This window comes from Alosa pseudoharengus, unplaced genomic scaffold, assembly GCF_046254945.1.
Source record: "Alosa pseudoharengus isolate Yale_2024_CS ecotype anadromous, Long Island Sound unplaced genomic scaffold, YU_APseudo_1.1 YU_APseudo_1.1_scf_1, whole genome shotgun sequence".
In the NCBI taxonomy this organism is placed as follows: domain Eukaryota; kingdom Metazoa; phylum Chordata; class Actinopteri; order Clupeiformes; family Clupeidae; genus Alosa; species Alosa pseudoharengus.
In genome coordinates, this window is record NW_027468564.1 from 15091746 (window position 1) to 15116652 (window position 24907).

Below are 24907 nucleotides of genomic sequence, written 5' to 3' on the forward strand. Positions count from 1 at the left end.
ACACCACATGATTGGCTCAATGTATTCACATGTCGACGTTTTGCAGTGGGATATGTGTAGACAACGGGGTGGGATATGTGTAGACAACGGCCATATTGGCGTGACAAACTAGCCCCATGCATTTCTATGGAGTATTTTTTGAGTGCTGTGTCTCCACATTAGAAAGTCTCTGCCTAAGCTGCTGTATTTGGAGATGGGATATTCTTTCTCCCCTGTGTGAATGCGCTGGTGAAGTTTGAGAGTATCCTCTCGAGTGAAGCTCTTGCCACACTGAGTGCAGTGATACGGCTTCTCTCCTGTTTGAGTGCTCTGGTGGATTTTGAGATGGCCTATAGACCGGTTTCAGGTCCCTAACAACTGTCGTTAAGGACGAACTCGGAGGATAAGCAAACCCAGACCCGTATAGCAATACATTGAAAGAAAGACGCAAGGAGCTTGAAAATTGTTAACTTTTGGCAGAGAAAAGCAGACGGAAATTCCCCTGTGTGGTACAGGAGACATTTCATTTTTGTGTCCGTTCAAAGCTAAAAATGTTTATGGATACATAAAGCATGCATGCATTATGAAGCTACGAAGTTATGCCACAAATGTTATCTTCATGCTCAAGAGGAAAAACGCAAGTCATGTAGGCTAAATAACATAGGGTAGTGACGTTAACTAAGTGTTTTTTATCATATTTCTCAGCATATCATTTTAATGAGAGACTTATGATCCATGAGAACGGAGGCTAACGTTAGCCACATTTCACGCAAATGACAATATGCAGGGTAGCCTAAAGTTAAAGTTGACACTCCATTTTGAGTTTTTTGTTTTAAGAAAGAAGACATGGGCTTGCAAGTAACGTTGTTGCATAGGCTTACTATAAGGTAGCCTAGCTTATAGCTAATCCGTCATAGGCTCCTGTCCAGTCAGTTAACATCCAGCACAATGCATTTTGTACATTGTAACGTTATTTCAGTCAATCGTTCAATGTGTGGCCAGCATAGGCTACTTTATCAAAGTAATTATCCTCTGACCTCAGGGGGAAATGATTGTCCACCCCTGTCATTATGTACCCTTTGAGTAGGTAATGTTCTCACTAAATCTAAACTAATTGTTTGTGCAGTCGAAGCCTTAACGTTAACATTAGCTTAAGCCTAACCTAACTTTTCAGTGACTGGCCACATGTTTAGCCTACCTTCCGTAAAATCCGTTGCTTTTTCCATAGGTAAATCCGCTACACCTCTAGATGAAAACAATCCAGACTCGGCTACATCGAAATATTTCGGCAATATGTTTTTATTCTTCATCTTATATCAAGTTCAGCCAGCTTGTTTTCTATGCGCTGTCAGTGTAAACAACTAGTGCTTGTCCTCCGAGTTCGTTCTTGACTACGGTTGTTAGGGACCTGAAACCGGTCTATTCGGCTGAAGCTCTTCTCAAACACACCATAGTGATACGGCTTCTCTCCTGTGTGAGTGTGCTGGTGTCGTTTTAAGCTTGACATAACAGTAAAGCTCTTGCCACACTCCCTACAGTGATACGGCTTCTCTCCTGTGTGAGTGCGCTGGTGTTTTTTAAGATAGCCTGATAGGCTGAAGCTCTTGCCACACTCCCTACAGCGATACGGCTTCTCTCCTGTGTGAATGCGCTGGTGTCTTTTAAGACTGCCTGATAGGCTGAAGCTCTTGTCACACACACTACATGGGTAAGGTTTCTCTCCTGTGTGAGTGCGCTGGTGGGATTTGAGATTGGTTAACTGTCTGAAAGTCTTGTCACACTCACTACAGTAGTACGGCTTCTCTCCTGTGTGAATGCGCTGGTGGATTTTGAGACAGCTTGATAGGCTGAAGCTCTTGTCACACTCACTACATGGGTATGGTTTCTCTCCTGTGTGAGTGCGCTGGTGTATTTTAAGAACGCCTAGTAGGCAGAAAGTCTTGTCACACTCACTACAGTAGTACGGCTTCTCGCCTGTGTGAGTGCGCTGGTGGCTTTTGAGACTGGCTAATTGGCTGAAAGTCTTGCCACACACACTGCAGTGATACGGCTTCTCTCCTGTGTGAATGCGCTGGTGGGTTTTGAGAGTGCCTTTTCGGCTGAAGCTCTTGTCACACTCACCACAGTGATACGGCTTCTCTCCTGTGTGAGTGCGCTGGTGGTTTTTGAGATGGCCTGTTCGGCTGAAGCTCTTGTCACACTCACCACAGGGGTACGGCTTCTCTCCTGTGTGAATGCGCTGGTGGGTTTTGAGACTGCTTTTTCGGCTGAAGCTCTCGCCACACTGAGCGCAGTGATACGGCTTCTCTCCTGTGTGAATGTGCTGGTGGATTTTGAGAATGTATATTCGGCTGAAGCTCTTCTCACACACACTACAGTGATACGGCTTCTCTCCTGTGTGAGTGCGCTGGTGTAGTTTTAAGCTTGACATAAGAGTAAAGTTCTTGCCACACTCCCTACAGTGGTACGGCTTCTTTCCTGTGTGAATGCGCTGGTGGGTTTTGAGACTGCCTAATTGGCTGAAGCTCTTGTCACACTCACTACAGTGGTACGGCTTCTCTCCTGTGTGAATGCGCTGGTGGGTTTTGAGATTGCCTATTTGTCTGAAACTCTTGCCACACTCACCACAGTGATACGGCTTCTCTCCTGTGTGAGTGCGCTGGTGGTTTTTGAGATGGCCTGTTCGGCTGAAGCTCTTGTCACACTCACCACAGGGGTACGGCTTCTCTCCTGTGTGAATGCGCTGGTGGGTTTTGAGACTGCTTTTTCGGCTGAAGCTCTCGCCACACTGAGCGCAGTGATACGGCTTCTCTCCTGTGTGAATGTGCTGGTGTCTGATCTCTCCAGACCTCAGCTGGAGCATGTACTCGTTTGTGTGGCTCCTCTTGATGTGCTCGTGGAGGTAGAGCTGAGCCGTGTAAGAACATGGACACAGGGAGCAGGTGAACACCTGAGATGCTGTCACCTCTGAAAGAAAGAATAATGAGGAAGATACAATTTAGGTTCAGACAAAGAAGCACGCTGGACAACATTGTTGGATAATATTGCGTAACATCACTAGACATTAAAGGCCCTTGGCTACCAAACTGTTACAAGTGACAACTAGATTTGGTTGGCTTTGGCCAAGTGGAGCAACCCTCTTTAAATAGGGGGAGTTGGGTTGAAACATAATTTGTCTTCAGCCTACAACACGGTTCTGAAAACCATTCCTAGGCGCTTTACAGATACACCATCCTGCTCCACCTCTCAAACAGGGGGAGGGGCATCATCTGAAGCTGCTGGGACACCATCTTCACTGGCAAACACAAATGGACTACATCCCAGCAGTCATGTGACTTCACGCAATGAGATCATGTGACTGCCTTGTGTATTAATGCCAGCGTTACTTCCGGTGCACACTAAACATATGATGAAGGTGCTTTGATGAACACTGAAACGTCTTATATTTTATACTTTTTTCATCCAGTGTTTTAAATTAAACCTTTGATGCTACAGGTAAATAGGGTAAACATTTTAACTAGCGGATATTACTATGAACCTTCCCCAGTTAATTACTTACATTAATATGACAAATGAACGTTTTCTGTAATTTAATGTTTACATATGCAAATTAGGCATTTTAATTAAATATGTGCTAGTTAGCATACAATTTAAGGCGAGACACTACAGGTGAACAGGGTACATTTTTTAACTAGCAGATATCACTATGAAACTTCCCTAAACTAAATTAACATTTCGAGCCCCTGGCTCTTCCTCAGACTACAATGCATTTTTCACAATGCACCATCATACATCCCCACTTATCCTTCCTCACACGTGAATCCCATTGGATAATTAGTCCAACACTCAAAACATTAAATCGACCTATTGATAAAAAGTCCCAGTTTGTGTAAAGTGCTTGGTGTGGATTGTACAAAAAATATATGTATACAATAGATTACAATAATTGGGCCAGGGGCTCGAAATGTTGCACGCAAAATAAAAAAAAAAACTTTCAAGGGAGCTATATGGTGTGCGGATCACTTTCTCTTATTTTACTTTTGGAGTCATTTCTCTGATCCAGCACCCATCCAAAAACGGTGAAAAGGGATGTGCGTGGTCACACATATACTTAATTAAACTTCAAACTGTTCCCTCCCATCCGGAAATAAATGTTTGACAATGGATATAAGCCAGACTCTCTGGGAAGTCAGCTCTAAACAAAACCATTCAGTAAATATTTTCAACAAAAGTGAAACGTACGTAATGTTTAATTCGTTCCTCCTTGTCGGCATGAAGCAGGGATGGGAGACAAGAAAAGCATAGGCTACAGTTTAAACTAGCCTATGTAAACTTCCGACAATTTCAATATTGTACAACATTTCGTGAATGAATGGCCATCACAAGTTGTCGTTAACTGTAGCCTTGTAGATGTCATGAGTGTTTATCACAATAACCTGCAGTATGTGCATTTATATCAGACGAGTAGTAAAAAAGTTAAAACTCTCAAAAGTGTTTTGCCACTTATCCTACTCTATATATTTGTTAGATTCAATGGAGAACCTTTCCTGTGAGAGTAGGCCTGCAAAATGCACCGCAGATCCACAAATCTAGCCAGGATAATTTGTGTTAGCAATCATCCTGAAATAGGCTATGTGTAGCAGTGCCACCTGATTTCAAACATATTAAACCCATGTGGCATGCTGCACCTGTGCACATACTTTAGGTAGAGCCCTATGAAATCTGTTTTTATTATTTTCCAAATTCTGTTTTATTTTTTCTCAAATTCTGTTTTTTCGGATTTAATTTGAGTTGTATCGGATTTTTTTTTTTTTTTTAAATTCTAAGCAGTCTTCATCTATAAAAACTCAATGACAGCACTTTTTGAATGGTGGGTCTGCTTGAGGCTGCTGACATTCGCGTCTGGGAATGGGACTGCTTGCACTGTTTCAACAAACTGACATGGCGGTATGTCAGCGTCTGGGAATGGGACTGCTTGCACTGTTTCAAGAAACTGACATAGCGGTATGTCAGCTTCTGCACCAGGGTAGGAATTTCACGGCGGCCACGACGGCCATGGCCGTCGTAGCCCCTTGCATTGGCCGTGACGCCCCTTTGAAAATCAGAGGTTTACAGGGCACGGTGGCCTTGGTGCCCCCTTCTTTCAATATTCTGCTTTGCGTCCTACTAATAGCGATATATATTTAGCCTATGGCCTGTCAAAACAATCTTAGCATTGACAGCGCAAATTACGCAGTGGAGAAAGTTAGCGCAAGAAAGAAAGTGCGTCCAAATTAACCCATTCTTCTCAGTTGAACTACTTGCGAAGTAGCCTACTCATCACACAGACATCACAAGTATCACAGGAAAGAGCTTTTTCTCAGCTTTTAAACGATGTCAGCCGCTAATTGCTGTGATGAACGGTTCGCGAGAAAAGTAAATAATATCATTCAATTTAATCATAAATTCTACTGAAGGTTTTGCGTCCATCTCCCTACCCATTCATCTCGGCGGAATACTTCACGAACCCCTCGTTTATGACAAACCATATATCAGAATAAACAGCAGACCTTACCGAACACAAAGGTGTAAAGCAGTCCCCTGTACAGTTAGCCGTTCCAGAGTAGGCCTAATCCCGTTTTGAATTTGCAGTAAATTTCAACATACATGGATGTCTCCAAATTTGGGCTTTAAGTTTTACACTGTGTTTAAATTGTTCCACATTATTTCATAACGGGCCAAATACAAAATAAATATTACAAATGTCGCCTAGATATCAGTAAATCAGAGGACAGCTGACTAAGAGTTTGTGAAAGTAGCCTTAATGATCACAAAATGCTGAGCATGCATTTAGGCTATTTGACTTTCTTAAAGCTGAGCTGTGCTTAAATTGTTCAATACATGATTTCATAACAGGCCAAATATCAAATAAATGTTAAATATAGCCTAGATATCTGTAAATATTAGATGATCAGATGATTTACAGTTATATGTAATGTGTCATGTTTCATGTTTTTGTAATGTTTCATACAGTGATGCAGGACTACTGCAGTGAATAGGCTAAATACAACTTTGATCATTTTTATAGCCTACTACTGTATAGTTAACGTTGGCCTTAGTGCCCTGACATGTGGCCTTTGTGCCCTCCACCAAATATGCTTAACTGAAGGCCAAGTGGCCTTGCCCCCAGAATGGTGAAATTCCAAGCCTGTTCTGCACACATTGCAACAATCTTCCACAAACTCACGTCTTGCATCTCCTGATTTCTTCATTGCCTTGTAGGCTAGAGGGATTTGCCCAGAGTAGATTTAGCTTTGTTCTTAAATTGCCCTTTTGATTTCTATAGTTGCTGCATGTGTATTTGAGAGTCAGGTCAATTATGTGTTGACAAAACTTGCAAACTAGTTGTTTTCAGACTCATATTAGTCATTGAGGTATTGTTCAGCCCTGTTATATAGCAGTCAAGTAGTTAAGTGTTTTGCCCCCGTTATCGGGAGCCACTGATCACTTACTTTCTGTCACGCACCAATCAACAAACTCAATGCATGTGAATATCCGAGATATGATTACTAGGCTCAGAATCTCAGAAATAATCACTTTATGTAGTCAGCTTAAAATGGCTGCAGACGGCTACATCAAGTCGAATCCCCCTAATGTCTTGCGGTCACAGTTTAGGCAGAGACCTTCTTATGTGCTTTTTGTTTTAAAGTAAATTGAAATAAAAGAGAAGAAAGTAAAAAAACACCCTTTTATTTAACGTGTCAACAGAACATCTGCGAATTCCGTGTTTATAAGAGAATTCCGTTCTATTTCATATCGGTCACAGAGGCGATTCAAAAGTCTGTGGGGGGCCCAAGCAAAAATGTCAAGGGGGCCCTACCGATCAGTGTTCATCACCATTATGTTAGGCTATAAATAATCTGATACCAACGGAAAATGTTTAAATAAAACCTTTTTTTAATTCCAAATGTTCCAAACATGAAACACTTCTTTGGATAAAATCTATCTTTTATTCTTAAATAAGCTACTTGGTTGACCCATCTCCTGACAATGTTACAATGTTTATTGTTTGCTTACAAGAATGATTAGCATGCAGAGTGAGAAGCGCACTAAAGGAGTTGGAGCTGGGGGAAAATAGCTGGGCCTATAAACAGGAATGGAAAGAAAAAATTGCGTTCATCTTACCCGGTTTCACAAATGCAAAACCTGTGTATCAGATATCCAACAACGCTGTCACGATAAATAATATCATACCACACTACAAAAAACAGCTATTAGCTCCAAACAAGCACAAAGGTGCAATATTGAAGCGCTGGCCGAGGGCTATGCACAGCTAGCAGGATCCAGTGCATTCTGGTGTTCTCTCATATTTGTTTAAGCACCAACTCACAGTCTGATTGGTGAATAGGCTATTTGTAAATTGATATTGTAAAATAAAAGATTTTAAAAAATAGGACTGCCAGAATAATTTGACTGGGCCAAACAATATCAGTGGCGACAGCTTTGGACGCCTGTTGCCGACCCATGTCGTAGATTATAGTTTAAACTCGAGGTGTGTCAATGTTATTTTAATTCCATGTCGACTAGCCTATAACCTAGCCTATTGGGTGTCTGTGTCAGTTTGAGGACAAAAAACGATCCATCAAAGGGTCAAAATGTTGGCAGCCAAAGAGAATTGTAGATAACAGAACAAGTGACGGTGTAAAATTAAAAATATTTGGCGGCACACATTAATGTGATTAAAAAAATTAACGTGATTGGTCCTTACTCATTGGTCCTTACTTAACACGTTATGCTGACAGCCCTAATACAAACATAACCTTAACCATCTCTTTGCTTAACTAGCTGTAACTGTCACTAGCTAGCTGAAGTATATTGTCGTATAGATGTAGCAAACCATGTTCAATCTTTCTGCCAATTAACATTAGTCTATAACTTCATTGAGTAAATGTCAAAATCCGATGTTGATCCGTCATCACTGCATCCTCGATTGACGTTTACCACAGTAGCCTAAATATGTGTGGATTCTTTGAAGTCTTTTGAACACAGATACGCTGTTTATAGGGCCTACATGTACAGATGTACTGTTTGTAGCCTACAACAGGACAGGAACATGCAAAATCTCGCTTGTCCCACTGGCAAACGCGCTGAGACCAGGTCGGGGGCCCCCTAGTGGCTCGGGGCTCCAAGCAGTTGCTTGGTTTGCCTGTTGACAAGGTGCGCCTCTGATCGGTCAACATGCCACAGTATGGGTCATCCTCTCCGAGCGGGTGAGGAGCGAGGAGACAGAATAGCAAATTATCCACTCCCTGCTACGTGCGTGCAATCTGCCTCAGTCTACATGTGCATGCACGCCGGCACGTTCTCTTTTTGCCTCTTGAAGATGGTAGCTGAAGCGAGACATGAGTGTTTTTTCATCTATATTGGAGATTGTTGCTAAAGTAGGGCCTCTACTCTCGAGAGGGAGTAAGTCACTGCTTAAAACGTATTTCTGTTGTGATTAACGATTAACAGCTTGCAACCGCAAACACCAAATGTCTTTGCTTTCCCTATTGTTAAAAGGTCGCCGTAGTGTAGCGGATTCGCGCTGGTGTGTCACACGGTTGACCCTGGTTTGTGTCCCGTGTAGTACAAGTTTTTCTTTTATTTAGTTGCAGTATTACTGCCGTGGTTGCAATAGTGATTCTTCGTGTATAATTATGCCTCTGGGAGCCTCTTTGTCTGTGGGGACAAAAGCTACCTGAATAATATCCTTGTTGATACATTGTTTTATACGTAATTATTGGGTACTTATATGCCTCTGGGAGCCTCTTTGTCTGAGGACCAAAGCTACCTAAGTTAAACCCTCCCCAATACACACGCAAGCTCTGAGCTGGTGACATGTTGAAGGAAGAGGGCACCCTCCCCAGGGTGCCTGTGTCTCAGCCCTGATGAGATGCCAGGTCCTTTAGATCCGTCAGACAGAGCTGTGATTGCAAGGGCTGCAGATCGTGCCAAGTTCCCACCCCTGTCCTCTGCCACGGGGGCTTCTGTCTTTGACAGGGGTCCGTGCCGATGCAAGTCTGAAGGGCTTCCAGTCCTGCCTGATTTTACAACTGAGCTGCACTCTTCCTGGAAGGCCCCGGGCTCAAGCCCACTGCCCAGAACACAGCTGGCTTCCTTGGCTGGGGCTGGAACCTGGGGGCGGGCTGCAGCTCCTATGGTGGGGCCTACCTTTGCAATGCTGGGGTTGGAACCTGGGGGCTGACTGCAGCTCCTGTGGTGGGGCCTACCTTTGCTATGCTGGGGTTGGAACCTGGGGGCGGGCTGCAGCTCCTGTGGTGGGGCCTACCTTTGCTATGCTGGGGCTGGAACCTGGGGGCTGACTGCAGCTCCTGTGGTGGGGCCTACTGTACCTTTGCTATGCTGGCAGGAGCAACAGCTAGGGCTGGCAGGAATGCAGTTCATCTCAACAAGTGCTGCAGAGAAACGTGTTCTGCAGCTGGATGCAGGCTGTGTTCCAGGCATACACTGGTGGCTTGCTGCCCTAGACCTGCAGGAGGGTGTACCTCTGGGCCAGCGGAGTTCAAGGGAAACTGTGACCACGGATGCCTCCAGACTGGGCTGGGGAGCCATGTGGCAGGGTTGTCTAGTACAAGGGGGCTCACATGAATCTGCTGGAGCTTGAGGCTGTGCATTGAGCCTTGGTGTATTTCCTACCAAGTCTGCAGGCAGGGGATGTCATGGTTCGGACAGACAGCTCGACGGTGGTGTCGTCAGTGTTGTAGTCAAGTCACTAAGCCTCGAGTCCGAGTCCAGGTTCGAGTCCTCAGTGTTCAAGTCCGAGTCAAGTCCAAGTCATTAAAAAAAAATTCCAAGTCAAGTCCGAGTCGAGTCCACTACTCATCCGAGTCAAGTCCGAGTCAAGTCCAAGTCATTAAAAAAAAATTCCAAGTCAAGTCCGAGTCGAGTCCACTACTCATCCGAGTCAAGTCCGAGTCGAGTCACTATTGATCCACGTCGAGTCCGAGTCGAGTCCCTATTGATCAAGTCGAGTCCAAGTCCAGCACTAAAGTAAGCATAGCCTACATGTCGTTCCATTTTTTTCCATTGCAGATGAAATCCTTAAAAGCAAAACGGACAATCTTCTGTATCCAAGCAGGGGTGCCATCACTTGTGTGAAAGTAGTATTGCCAAATTTCTTGCCAAACCCAATGTGTTGTATTTATTATATCGGAGAGAATACCATACCATAGCTATACCATAGCCTATAGGCCTACTCATAATAAATGAGCAATCCACATCCCAATCACACAGGCCATTAAGTCACATTATGCTGTTACTGACTGCTGACAATTGTATAGGCAGTGTTGTAGAAGTTCATATTTCACAAGAGCTAGATGAACTTTGGAGTAGGTCTATTTTGTAAGAGGTAGTGTGGATCAAAAAAGGGCATTTTTAAAAATTCTGGCTGTTAAATAGACTACACAATTTTAGCGCAGTTTGGGAGGGACAGAAACACAGCAGGGCCCGTCTTGGTAGCTTCTTTCTGACTCCCGTGACGTGAACACTGGCTACCGGCAACTGCATAATTATGTTATCACTTCACTGCCACTATGGAGACATATTTCACGTCAACAATAGAGATGAAAACTAGCTTTAGGTTAGATATTCACCTGTTAGAAATAGAACACGTTGCTATTTCCTTTTTTTTCGTGCAGTGGATTAGGCTATCAAATCGCTCGTTTGAACAGTAACAGTAATCCAGTTCATTCATGGTTTTAAATATAGTTGTTTCTGGCCTACCTACGAGAGGTTCAGTTTGTCAGTTTCACTTGCGCAGACACGTAGGCCTACATTGACACTACATGGACACTCTACTAGGCAATTTAATGTTATGCTTCTATATTTTATTACACCAAAATTAATTAAGTATGCTATATCTTGATCGGGAAAACGTTTAGTTTATTTTTCTTTCATCCGATAATAGCCTGCTGCAAATTAACAGACAGAAGCACGGCAGTGCACGCCCCGAATGAAAATGAATGAATGGAACCTCGCTTCTCGCGTCAGGCAGGGAAAACACTGTTCACCAAGTCACGATGATCAGCTATCCAGCAGCAGTGTGTGTTGTTTAGCCTAGGCTGAGTGTAATCTTAGGTAATGTTATGTCATGTATGAGAACTAATATTGCCTGGCAATAGCCTACTACATTGAAATAGCGGCGGCCATATCTCCAGGCATTTTGGTGTTAAAGTTAACGTTAGTTTGCTTTGCATGTGAACATGATGTGACTTGCGATGTAGCCTACGACACGAAGCAGTAGCCTAACATTCCCTTGAACTAAAACTAGTATTACGAATAATTTAGATATTAAAATCATATAGCAAATTATAGCCTAATGACATACTACAATTATAGCCTTATGATATATTACAAAAAATAAAGTCGAGTCCTCGACGAGTCATCGCGAGTGCGAATGCACGAGTCCGACTCCAAGTTCGAGTCATCAGTGCTCAAGTCCAAGTCAAGTCACAAGTCTCTAAATTTAGCTAATGACTCGGACTCGAGTTTGAGTCTCGGACTCGAGTACTACAACACTGGTGTCGTACATCAACCACCAGGAGGGGATACATTCTGTGTCCCTCCATCAGAGGGCTTACAAACTCCTTCTGTGGGCTTATGCGCAAAACCTGTCCTTGCGGGCAGTCTATCTGCCAGGAGTGGACAATGTGGCAGGCAGACCTTCTGTCCAGAGGGCCAAGACCAGGAGAATGGCGGCTGCACCCAGACATTGTGCAGGAGATCTGGGCAAGGTATGGACAGGCGTCAGTACACCTGTTAGCGTCCCAGGAAATGTCCCACTGCCCTATCTGTTGTGTTGTTCTGTTGTTAATTTAGGCTAAGGCTAGGGATGTAACGATTACCGGTATAATGGTAAACCGCGATAAAAATGTTGACGATAATAATTACCGTTTTCATTTCAAACATCATGATTATCACTGTTAATTACCACGGTGTGGAAACTGTGTGTTTAATCTTTCCCAGCTTCATCTGAGCCTGCTTTTGACATACAGTAGGCCTGGTACAATGGAACAAAACTGGTACCCTACTGATTCTGTTGTCTAATTGATGGTTTTAACTACGATTCGGATTAGGCTACACCTGATTTTAAAAGGCGGAACTTTTTCACCGCAAAATGTGCACTGTATCATGTAGCCACTCTGCGTCTTTTTATGTTCGAGTCCACATGAAATCCATTCCACTCACGTTATCAGGAGAATGCAGTAGCCTAAAGTTTTATTTTGAACGCTTACTTTGGTCTCAATTTTCATACCGTTACATCCCTAGCTAAGGCTAATAAATAATCTGTAATCGATAATCTTGATTACAATTTTGATCAACAACACAAAATAATCTTGATTATGAATCTTCCATTATGCAATAACTACAATTAAACTATACTAAAATTTAGCATAAATTCATGGAGTGAGCTGTGTGTGTGTGTGTGTGTGTGATCTCTTACGGCTCTTGGATTGTTCTGCATCTGTGTTGTTCTCTCTGTTCCTTCCTCGTTGTTCCTGTGTTCTGCAGCAGTCCACCAGCACCACTGATAACCTCTTCAACTGGACCAGAGACTCGGGGTCTGTAGGGGACAGGTCCATTTCTGTAGGGACATGACACAGACACATATGCTGGTGGACTGCGCAAGTGATCCAGTGTTTCCTGCGCAAGTGATTCCTGTGCAAGTGATCCAGTTCCCCCCCCCCGAAGAAAAAAAAAGTTAGTATGAAAAAACTGGTCGGGTGTCACTCCCGGCTCCCAGGATGTTTTTTTTTTTTTATTCTAGTTGCTAATCACACTATTTAGCCTAACGTGACTTGAGGACAGGATTCAGGAACTAAAACAGGCCCATCTTCTGTCTGACTCACGTCACGTTAACCCATGCATTAAACCACATTGTCACTTGAACGCTTGAACATACCGGTAGTTAACGTTGACAATGGAGAAACGCTTAGCTTACTTTGTTTATGACAGAAATTAAGTTTTGTGCCAACACGTTGTAAAAACACAACCCACAACACTGCCTTTATTTGGTGCAAATCTCCTTTTAATTTATAGTCCGCAATTCACATTAGGCCTACTAGGCCATCACCGTGAGTGTATACAAAATGTTTCACAATTTACCTTAGTCACTACCAGCAGTCGTTGCTTTTTTTACTGCGTCGATTCACGATTGAGTGCGCAACGCATCTAATGTAACAGCGGTGTCTTCGCGGAGACATCCTCTCCAGTTTCATTTTTGCTGTTGTTGCGAGCGAGCTTAGGCCTATAGACTACGATATGGGAAATACTTTATACGATCAGCTTCAGAAATGAATGGGTTTTCCTTGGCCTGTGCTACACCTTTCCACCAAGTTTGCATGGAAGCTCTTGATAGCACATGCCAATAACGTCTATAAAAACAATATATTTATGGAATAAAACTAGACAGGTAGGCCTACCTCGGATTAGCATTGCTGTTTATTCTTAAACTGCAATTTTCAGCCGCCAGCGGAGAGCATTTAGCCTACTATGCTTCCGGACAATATTTTGCATCTCCCCTAATTCTGAGGCAGTGGCACCGCTAAATGAAGAGGAAAAACTGAGAAGAAAGTTAATGTTTTAAATAGCCTACATCAATACAGTATATAATATGTGAAGTGAAACTGGACGGGCCATAATAACCTCTGACTAGTTTAGGCTACTTATTGTTAAATTGCAATGTGAGCGGCAGCCAGCAGGGGAGGATACGTCGCAGGATTATTTAAAAAGCAAATGTGCGTCTGCCCTGATTCTGATACCGTGGCGGTATTAATTAAACCGTGGGGGGCCGCCATGCTGAAATAAACGTAGAGGAAACACTGAGTGATCATTTATGTTTGTGCAGTGTTTCCCATACATTGACTTATTTGTGGCGGCTCACCACAATATCAACATTAACCACCACACAATGATTTTCCAGGTTGTACTAAATTGTGCTTAAAGCTGGTTAGCATCATAACCACACTGCGCTAATTTGTTAGAAACTGTTGCATTCAAGTTAATTTTGCAAACCTACCACCACAAATAGAATTCAATTCAGTGGAAAACACTGTTGTGTGTGTGTGTGTGTGTGTGTGTGTGATCTCTTAGGCCATCCTTAAAAATATTCTTGTTTGCAGTAACAGCCAAAAAAATAAAAAAATGGGTCGGTGGGAAGGTCAATATTTTTTTTTTCAAGATTCAAAGTAAAAAAAAAAGTACAATTTTGGTCATGGTGATTACGTAGGTATGAATTTAAACAAATGTGCATATTGTGACGTAACTGACCGGGTCTTCAACCCGTGCCTTCAGGCGCATCATTGCAAACCTCAATCTGATGCAGGTTATGTAGACCAGCCTTTCTCAAACTTCTTTGACACGAGGCCCAGTCATGGCAGACTTTGGGGTCATAGGGCTCATCTACAGTACCCAACCCCACTCCCTCCAAATCAAATTGTCATTATCATTATCACAATCATTATTATGCCTATATTGTTATACATGCACTTTCACTTAAATGTTTTGTGACATGCACATCAGAGGACTGCTTTACTAATGTAAGATATAATTAGTTTCATTGCTTTTGCATGGTTGCATGATACTTGCATAAGAAAATAAATACTTCTCAAAACAGCAACAATTATATGGGTGCTATTGTTTTGGGATGTTTCCCTCATGCAAGCATCATACATTGGTAATGGAAATGTTTTTTAATTAAGTTTCATTTGAATGCCTGAATGTAAGGATTCAGGAAACACAATACCAGCTTTTTTGGCGAGCAGATAGGCGTAAATCACTGATCTGTTGATCTTTAACAGATAGAAAAAAGGCTAGCTTTTGGCCACGTTATATTCAAATTTGACTATACAATACTCAGTGCTATACAGTGTATTATACAGTCTCTGCTCTGTTTCTATGGAAGTTCCAAAAATCAACGTCGTTCTATTAAGTGTCGTTAAACAATTAAATAGCATTCAACAGGTTGAAGCGAAGCTTTGATACCAACGTTATCGATTCGTTTCAGTTTCTCTCGCGCAGACGCCTGCATTGAATGAACGCTCATACCACCACTTTATTGTATGGCTCCATGTTTAATGACATCGATAGCAGAAACGTTTGTTTTCTTTTTTGTCGGTCCGTGGTATCTTGATCAACTGCGCAGCAAATTATCAGACCTAATCAGATACCTAATTTCACTCCACGACTCCGCGGACCAGCGTGGCGGACCCATATTTTGAGAAATGCTGAATAGACCACAACCAATTTCAATTCTTCAACACGGTCACCGTTAGACTAGAGGGGAGAAAGGAAAAGATCTGGGCACAGTTCTTCCAGAGCTTCGTGCCAAGTAATAAGCGTTGTCGAGATGTTTGTGTGAATGAAACAAAGCGTATAGGCCATAGTGTGACATGCGTAAACCAATGGTGTAGAGATGACGCCACAGGGTTTTATTTAAGAGAGCCTACGGTTGTATCTAGGCAATTTATAGTCACAATACTTAGGCCTACTAAAATAAATAGTATTTTATTTGTATTGGTTGTTTAGAGTAAAAAAAAATCGGTTGGTCTTAACACAAGTTTACAACCGGCAAGTAGGTCGGACTAAAAGGGGAAAAAAATTAATATTTGGGTCGGTTCTAAATTGACAGGGTCAGTCGGGTTACGGCAAACGAAAATATTTTTAAGGATGGCCTTACGGCTCTTGGATTGTTCTGCATCTGTGTTGTTCTCTCTGTTCCTTCCTCGTTGTTCCTGTGTTCTACAGCAGTCCACCAGCACCACTGATACCCTCTTCAACTGGACCAGAGACTCAGGGTCTGTAGGGGACAGGTCCATTTCTGTAGGGACAAGACACAGACACATAAGAATAGAAAATCATGGAACAATTCATGTATTCTAGAATAGTGGCGGTAGTGGAGTGGTTAAGGGGCTGGGCTAGCATGCAGTAGCCTGAGAAGTTGTGGGTTCAATTCCCAGCCCCCACCATGGTGCCTTTGAGCAAGTTGCTCTGGGATCAGCGTAGTCCTTTGTAATGTAATTGACATGTGTAAGGCACTTAACCCCAAGTTGCTCTGGGATCAGCGTAGTCCTTTGTAATGTAATTGACATGTGTAAGGCACTTAACCCCAAGTTGCTCTCTTACTCTTCCATTGACTTCCATTGTATTAAAAGAGAATCACATGTGGTGCAAAGTGGTACTGCAGATAAAGTACAAATTCAGTGGATTTATAGACAATATTCTTTGAAAATCTTATCTCGATAAAGAAACTCAGCAACAAACCCAAATTTTGGGCAAATGATCCTCACATACAGAATGATATATGGTAAAATGTTTAAAAATCCTGTTAACTGTTCACATAGTGAAATGAGGAGGAAAACAGGCTTTTTGAAAATCAAGCCCAATTTTAAAAAAATGCTCTGACAATATGATAATGATAATAACCAATGTTAATGCATGGACATGACCTTATAACCCATATATGAGTGGAAAAAAAATCTGATGAATTTGTGTCACATACTTTTTGAATGAGAAGCCCTCAAAGGTGAGGTGTTTTTTCACATAATGAATTTATAGCCATTTTCAGAGCTTTGCAGAGGGGGAATTACACAAGATACACCTGATTTGATTAGAGTTTTTTAACAGGAAAGTATACTTCTATTCACATAGTTTCACTAATGTGTGTGAAATTCTAAAAGAGCCAATATGTTGGAAGTTGAACAAAAAGGATTTTTCACCACGATGCTTAAAATGACTTGAAACTTCAAAGGGCTGTAGTTTTGGAACAATTAGTGATACAGATCAGTGTGCGGTCTGCCCGAAATTAAGCGGTCACCCGCGGTTATGAATCATTAACAAAATATTTTAATGATATTCGGGTCATTTACGGGCGGGTCAGTTAAAATTAATTAAATATATATTTTCTACAAATAGGCCTACTTAAAATATCACGAGAAGGCTAGCATCAATACAGTAAAGCATCAATACAGTAAAGTCAACAGTAAAGAAGCTGAAGACGCGAGTTGAAATAATAAAGACCAGGCGCGCCTGCAGGTGTACGTCCGTACGCACTGTGCGTACCATCAGGCTCAACAGCGAGAGAAAATTTCCCTTGTGTGTGTGTGTATTCACACCAAATTGGCCTACCATACCTTCCCAACTATGCACAGTATCCCATTAGCTGCATGCCATCAGGCTATTTACCATTTTCTATTACGTAAAGTTAGTGAACACGTTATCAAAATTAACGTGCACACATTTTGTTTGAGCAGGAGAGAGAATAGCCTACTCACGCAGGCACGCAATAGGCTACTTGTTTTCTTTTACTCGGCTATCTATATATATGGTTATCAGCACACAATGTTGAGCTAATTCACTAACTCAATACTCATCATGGATATCACAAGTTGTAAACAACGAAAACAGAAAGGATGGAGGCAGCAAAGCTAGGAGTTATTCCAGATGGACAAGAACAAGGTACAGTAGGCAATCGGTGTGCTTGTCAGAACGTTAGACTGCACTAAAGCCAGACGTCACGTTACGCTAGAACAAAACTAAAGGTAACTTTAGCCTGTATAGGGCTGTATCAAGTTGTCCAAATGAATAGGTCATTGTAGACGTTGTCGTTGTATTATTGTATTATTGCATGTGGATGTTGTTTTTTGCTGACTGACCAATGCACGGACCAATATTGTTCACGAGTGATTTTTTTTTTTTTGCGGGGGGGGGGTTGATGGGTGTGCGTACCATAGCATTAATTCCTGCAGGCGCCCCTGATAAAGACACCCCTTCAGGAAAAATCGATATAGGCTATAGGAAATATTGGGAAAAGTTCTTAAAAGATGACAGTAGTAGCTACAAGTTATGGTCTATGTAGGCCTACTTCTTGCGAAGCCATTTAAAAGTATGACAGCCAAAACGGGCAGCCTGCAGGAATAAATGTTATGGCACAGACTTCACAGCCATATCTACCGGTATAGGTTCGCGCATGCATAAAAGTTACCTTAGTTCGTTGTGTTTGTGACTTTAATAAAGGTATTACATTTGTATGATTTTACTGTTGTTTCAGATGGAGGATGACAAGACCTACACAGACCTCCTTGCAGGCCTGAAGAGGTAGCTGACTGCTGATGAGCTTGCGCTTACAATGTTGAAGACCATGTGAGGATGGAGGAAGAAGGTATAGATTTAGGTGGCGTGCGTAGGGTGGTGTAGACTGCCACTAAAACACTGTGAAATAGACTTGTTATGTTGTTTTTTATATGTTGTTGTCCCAGGCATATGTGGTTTTACCAACCGGAACGGGTGGGAGGTTGTGCTTAGTAGGCTGTCGTATGCAAACACACAGTACAGGGGCACGGGACGACCCCAGAAGAGTTTCACAGTTTTCTGGGATTGATCATTGACATGGGACTTCACTTCCCTCCCTAATATCCATTGCTACTGGGGAACCAAGTCTCTGAAGGGATCAGGGAGCGTTGACCAAATGAGAAATACATATTGTGTACACTTTTTCTCGATTGACATTGCTGTTGTCAGTAGTTTCTTATTATTTCACGATATATCTAAAATCTATCGTTATCGCGATATCAACATTTGCGATGGACATACCGCAAAGATTACTTAATTTTCGATAAATTTCGATACATTTTCTGTGCCGTGCGCATTCCATACAGTCTATGGTGTATTCACATTCTGAATGTCAACATATTTTACGAAACCGATGCCGTCATGCTGCCCTAGAAGCCCGTTCCCTACCAGTTTAGGTGTGTGGTGTTTTAGGTGTTGAGGCGGGAGCTAATGTCGTGATGGCTGAAGATCGAGCGAGGTAGGTTACACTTAGGTGAAGAGGAATTGGTGACTAAAAGGAAAAGCATGTCTGTTCTATGGAAATATTTTGGTTTTATTAAGGATGACGTGTTACAAACATAACGCCAAATGCGTCCTTCTCCACTGTGTTAAAATAAACAATTTCTTTCGTTATCGTTATAGGATCAGAAGATATCTGTCTTTCACTGTAAAGCTTGTATTTCATGATTTGCATTTAGCAAAAGCCCCAGACAGCAGCAGAGAAGTAATCAGGATTCGTTATTTGTAAAAGTTGTTTAGCCTACTTCGTTGGACTGTGCGATGTGCCCCTTACTTTCACTTTCCAATGCACTTGGCATGCCAGTAGCCTAATAACGTGGGATGCGCAGCGTATGAGGTTGGAGAAAAACATGAGGTGGAGAAAAACATTAAATATTTAAATATCGCAAGTTATATCGTTATCGCAGTCCTCAATAATGTTATCGCATACCGCATGTTTTCCTAATATCGTGCATCGTGTTGAACCTAGGTTTGGTAGCTACAGCCAGAAAGACTTTGAAGAAAATCTTATCACAACAGCCATTTCCGTCAAAATTTCAGCCTCGCCTTCAGCTGCTCCAACTACTACTTTGTCGTCTTTTCATCAAGTACATATTCCTGTACAGCAGGAGCCAAAGAAAAATTGTTGGCTTTGTTATAAAAACAATACATAATAACACTAAAGTAGCTTGTATGGCCTGGAGTTTAGCGGTAGGTGACTGTTTTTTTGGTAAACAAAATTGCTGTCAGATTTTGCATTCTACAGAAGGGGATGCGTTTCGTTATGAGTCATAGGTCTTCTGTGTTTAACCTTCAGGTTCCCCACCCCACCTTTCCCAATCCTCCTCTGTGTGTGTGTGTGAGTTTGTGTGTATATGTGGCAGGCTTGTTCTATGTAATCCACTTTCATATGTTTTTTGATTTTTGTTTTGAGTGTTGTTGAAGTTGATTGTATTCCTAGCTTTTCATAAATAATACATTTTATAGATGTATATCATTTTCATATTACACTAATTTATCAGGCATGCAAACTGGTCAGGGGTGAAAAAGGTGAGAAGGGCATGCAAAGTGACAATAGTGCATAGCTTCCACGGAGTATGAAATGGCCCAAAACCAGAGATTTACAAAGAAAACAAACTATAACATCACTAAAAAAAATGTTGTGGCCAAAAATATCATATGTATGATAAAAATAAGTGAATATAAAAAAAGTGTCTTCTTCTCCTATTTCTCCTTAAGTGTGAGAGGGCCGTTGCACTGTTTGGCAGCATGCTTCAGCATGGCCCTCCTCTCCTCCTAAGCAATCTACATGAGTTTTCTTTCTTTCTTTTTTCTCTGTGCCTGAAGTTCAGACATTTCTGAAGATTTCAGGCCTATTGGACATGAAGACATAGTAGGCATAGTATTAGAATAAAGATGATAAGTTTGAATATTTGTTGAACCACACCAGGTGAAACTTGCTTGACACACACACACTATTTCAGACTAACATTATATAAAATAGGGTAGACTACACTAATTTGTAAAATCGATTTGAAATGTTTTAACTTCCTATGGAATGGGCATTTTTGTGTCTAGACCAGGTCTTGTGAAGCCGTGTGCAAAAGTAGATCAAAATAAAATGAAAAATGAGTCATTTAGACCATTATTTGCTAAGGTATGCCTCAAACGTTTTGTAAAATGCCCAATGGAAACTCCCCATAGGACTTTTGGTTACCCAAAATGCATACTGACAATAAAAGCCTTACTGTGTGGTTTCTGGACTATTTGGATTGTTTGTCAGAGGTTCTGATGGAATGACTACACTATGGAATAATTCCAGAAATGTCTTTGCATTTTCTTTGTTGGTTCAATGGGTGTGGATAAGATGGATTATACATCTGCACAACAAATATTGGATAAAACAATGGATAAAAATATGGATTCCTGTGACTATTTCAATACCCAATTTGCTGCATCTATCTTATTGATAAGGATACACACTGCAGCTAGAAGGTAGGGAAGCACCGGAGGGGGAGGAGGGCAATTTGATACAATTTAATTGAGACATAGTAAGATTAAGATTAATCTGATAATGTAAAGCACCATACAGATTGTACATGAAAAAGGTTGTCATATGGATTCCCAAGTGTCCCAGCTTTCAAATGGTGTATAACATTACTATGCTACATAGCAATATGGTGCAATTGATTTATAATGTTGGAGGAGAGGGGGGTGGGTGTGTTGTGGAGGGCACACTGTTTCATAAAAAGTGTTATCCTGTAGCCTAGGTTACTTACAGATTGTGGCATTGTGCTAGTTAGATTGTTTAACCAACCAATAAAGTTGTGTTGTGTGAAGTGTTCACACTACATGTTAAACTGTAGCCTACCCTATAGGCACAGGCTACTTCAGATCAGGTCACTGAACATTTCTTAAAGACATGTCAATCAACATTGATTTTGTCTCTGAGCAAGATCAGTATAGCAAAGATCAGTATAGCAAAGGCTAATGTGAATAATTAAAGAGTTAAACGTTTTGCACAGCCCAGTTTAGGAGACATTTAACTCTTTAGGTTATTCACATTAGTCTTTGCTATACTGATAAGGTCTGTGTATTTGCTTCACCTTTTGCCAATCTAGACCAAGTACAGCACGTAAGCTATTCATCAAATTAACTCGTGTCTATATTTCTGTCTCATATCGCTAACTTTAACAACATTAAAACAAAACCGCCAATGCTACGTTGCTACACTAATCGCAACGTCTTTTGCTAACAGAAGTTGAAAGTTTCAACTAGCCCACATGTGACATCTCTAGGCACCTCCTCGCCGTGCTCACATTCCAGCTGACATTTCAGACGCATCTAGGCCTATCTGCGCTCACAAAAGGAGGCTATACCTGCGCGAGCGTTCTGTTCACGTTGCCTCTGCAGCAACAAGCTTCCACTGATGTTTAGTAAACGCACATAGCCTAACATTCGTTGCTGAAATGTTTAATGGCGCTCTGGCAACACCAATAAGCTCACGTTTACCCCCCCCCCCAAATATTTTCTCATCGGTTCTGCACAAACCACGTAAGTCAGTCATTTTGGATTCAAAACGGCGAATTTCGCCGAAAGGTGAGGAGTTTGCATGCCTGTTTATATAAGGAAGTTGTATCTGTTGAATCAAATGTATTCTATGTCTCTATTCAGAATTGATCTTCAATAAATATACAGTATACTTACTTCCTGTATTACTGGTAAGGTACATGTTTTTCTTTTATATATCATTATTATTGACTGTAGCATTTGCTTATATACAAATAAATGGTTTATTCTTATGGACCAAATAAATCTAAACCATTGTGTCTGACTTCATTATTAGTTCTTATGCATACTTTTATGTTGTTGGTGAGAAAGTGAATGTGAATTCTGTCAACATTCTAAATCCCGTTTCCTGCATTTTTTTACACTGATCACTAAATGTATCATAACTTTTGAAAGGTTAATGATATTCCAGTTCAGTCTTTTTTGTTAAATAGCCCACAACTTGCTGAACATGTCATACACTCGATATTTCTCTCTATCTCGTATAGAAATATGATGAAAATTATTTTTTATGTGAATGAAATTAAATTTTAACAAATTTCGGTATACATTTGGAGAGGATTTTCAAAGACTGTTCATTACTGTATCAACATTACCATATGATACCATATGAACTGATCCTTCTGATTACAATGGTATGTATATCCCATTGATGGTATGTATTATACTCAAGTAATAAGGTTTTTTGTGTAAGGAGGTCATCCAGCACCAAAAATGGAATGTTCGGCACGGGCACGAAAGGGTTAAACAGTGGATGTGCTTTAGTAAAGCTTTGTGCTTCATTCAGCATTATAAACCAGTTCTTACGCTAACGTTTTGACCAGCAATGTATCTCTCTTGCCTACCTTGCCTCATTTCTGTTTTCGAAAGAAAGATGTATGTCCATGGCCTTAAAATCTTATCCAGTGTTCTAATCTTTGGTGGTTGCGTGCGTGCTTGGGCTCTTATTGTCATTCTCTCTCCTGCGCAAACATTATGCCCTGCATGCCTACTGCGTGTAGTTATACTGCATAAAGTTTCGCAAATAAATTAGTTTGTTTTACAGAAATGGGCTGCCGCTACTGTGACACTGCATGCAGGCTATAACCAAAAGCACACATTTTGTAAATAAGCGGGTCGGATTGCGGATCAGGTATAATTTTGTCCTAATTAATATTCGCGGTCCGAGTTGCGGTCGGGTTGATTAAAATATCGGCGACCGCGGGCCGCTTGTGACCAAACCCGCGCAACACTGATACAGATACTATTTAAGATTTATGCATAATTTGGTCTACAAACATCTGGGATTTTTTTCCAGATGTTTTTGGAAAGGGTGACTTGACACGGAATGACCCTCGGGAGAAATTGTTAGTGTTGGGGTGGTAGCCTACTTATAGGGTGTGGTTAAACGGAAACCTCGGGTTAACCATGAACATAACTTGCTCGGAGGTTATGAGATGCAGCGTAAATTGCCATGGCAGCATACCTCGGTTAAAACCCATCCACCTTTCGTAGTAGGCTACAGGTTAATCGGGAAGTTACGCCACACGTGATCAAGTTACTCTCGAAGTTACCCAGATAAGCCAGTAACGCTTCGTAGTAGGCTACAGGACCCAGGTCGGTTGTGGCGTCTCTCATTTTACACAACACAACGCAGAAAACGTGGGAGAGGGAAAAACTAGCTGCTACCTCTGTTACATTTGCACCTCCAACTGCATGGCGTTCCTGGTTACCGCCCAAAATGGCCCACAAATACCCGTGTTTAAATGTGAAAGAATCAGTGCAAGCAAGTTCAGAAGTAGCCTACACATTTGAAACACATTAGTGATTGAATGGCATTCATGGCAAAATACATCAGAACTTACTTTTCGAAAGACAGCCACAATGTTCTTGGAAGCTCTCGTCTTCTTCCTCAGCTGTTCTTACTATTTAATAAGTGTGGAATTTAGTCAATCTGTTACGTCTGCTTTCGTTTCGAAGTAGGCCTAAAGTTAAAACGGGCATTTCCTCCTCACACGCCAAGTTTAATCTTCACTAATAAAATCCTCCTTTACATACGTCAAACATCGAATGATCAATAGAGGGAAATTTCAAGGAGCATAAACAAATAACGTATGTTAAGCGATATTACACTTCGCGTACGTAACTGTTAACTCTAGTGTAATGTAGCCTACCGGTAAACACCAAGAACTCCCTCTCCTACTTCTTCTTTCCTTTTTGGTGGCGGTTGGCAAACAACTTTTGGAAGCATTACCGCCACTTACCGAAATGGAGTGTGAGTCTGGATATATTTAAATAATAGCTAATAAAAAATAAAAAAAATAACTCGATGCCCTGTGCCCAGTGATTGCAGTCTGACACCGAAGCTTCAATACTTCAAACCATTTGAACCACTGCTCTGAAGGTTGCTTTGGTACGGGAAAATCACGTGACATATGACGTCCGAAGCAGAAACTTCATTCTCTGAATGGCTCGTGCTGCCGCTGCCACTGCAACTGCACGGCCTCGTGTCTGAATTATAGCGTGCTCATAAACACTTTAGGCTAATGCACAACATTGCGTTTGGTTCGAAGACTCTACTGTGACAAACATAGTTTGTTCTATCGATTTATTTGTATTACAATGTTAGAGAGACGTGGGAAAACTTTATTTTGATCGCTCTTGATCAATCTTTATTTGTAAAAAGAATGATATCCCATTCTTATTCATGTGCACTACGTATGTGTAGGGGTGGGGTGGTTAGGTGCGTGCCGTGCACTAGATTTATTCCACTAAAGCTTCCTGTCCACAATCTAGCCGGGATAATTTAGATGCAGTCTTGGCTTTTCACCAGGAGAGGTCACTGTTACTGAAGCTTCGAGTAATGAACCCATTTTTGAATCAACTGTTCAAAGTGGTTCAGTGCTTCACCAAAGCTTCATTTGCCCATCACTACCTGTGCCCCTTCAGGCCTCTCCTTGTCAGTGCAAGGGCAGGTAGGGCCTGATTAGGTCAATTGACCGTTCGCAAAACC

The 24907-nt window shown here is 41.6% G+C and overlaps 1 protein-coding gene across 1 annotated transcript; it reads right to left on the minus strand.

Annotated features, from left to right (window-relative positions):
• Positions 1 to 157: 157 nt before the first annotated feature.
• Positions 158 to 24250, minus strand: LOC143121817 (uncharacterized). Its single transcript, XM_076282434.1, has 5 exons — positions 24069 to 24250; positions 23760 to 23819; positions 15698 to 15838; positions 12464 to 12604; positions 158 to 2946 (listed from the first exon to the last, which is right to left on the minus strand). Exons 3-5 carry the CDS (start codon positions 15834 to 15836, stop codon positions 1328 to 1330), a joined length of 1899 nt encoding a protein of 632 aa, XP_076138549.1. The 5' UTR covers positions 15837 to 15838; positions 23760 to 23819; positions 24069 to 24250; the 3' UTR covers positions 158 to 1327.
• Between the last annotated feature and the right edge of the window lie 657 nt (positions 24251 to 24907).

Bases quoted from the DNA above. Each gene is read 5' to 3' on its own strand.
- LOC143121817 (XM_076282434.1), bottom strand. From the start codon at position 15,836: ATGGACCTGTCCCCTACAGACCCTGAGTCTCTGGTCCAGTTGAAGAGG. The intron at 12,605-15,697 runs GTAAGGCCATCC...ATGTCCCTACAG, and splicing joins TGCAGAACAATCCAAGAGCC to AAATGGACCTGTCCCCTACA. The intron at 2,947-12,463 runs GTAAGAGATCAC...TCTTTCTTTCAG, and splicing joins TGCAGAACAATCCAAGAGCC to AGGTGACAGCATCTCAGGTG.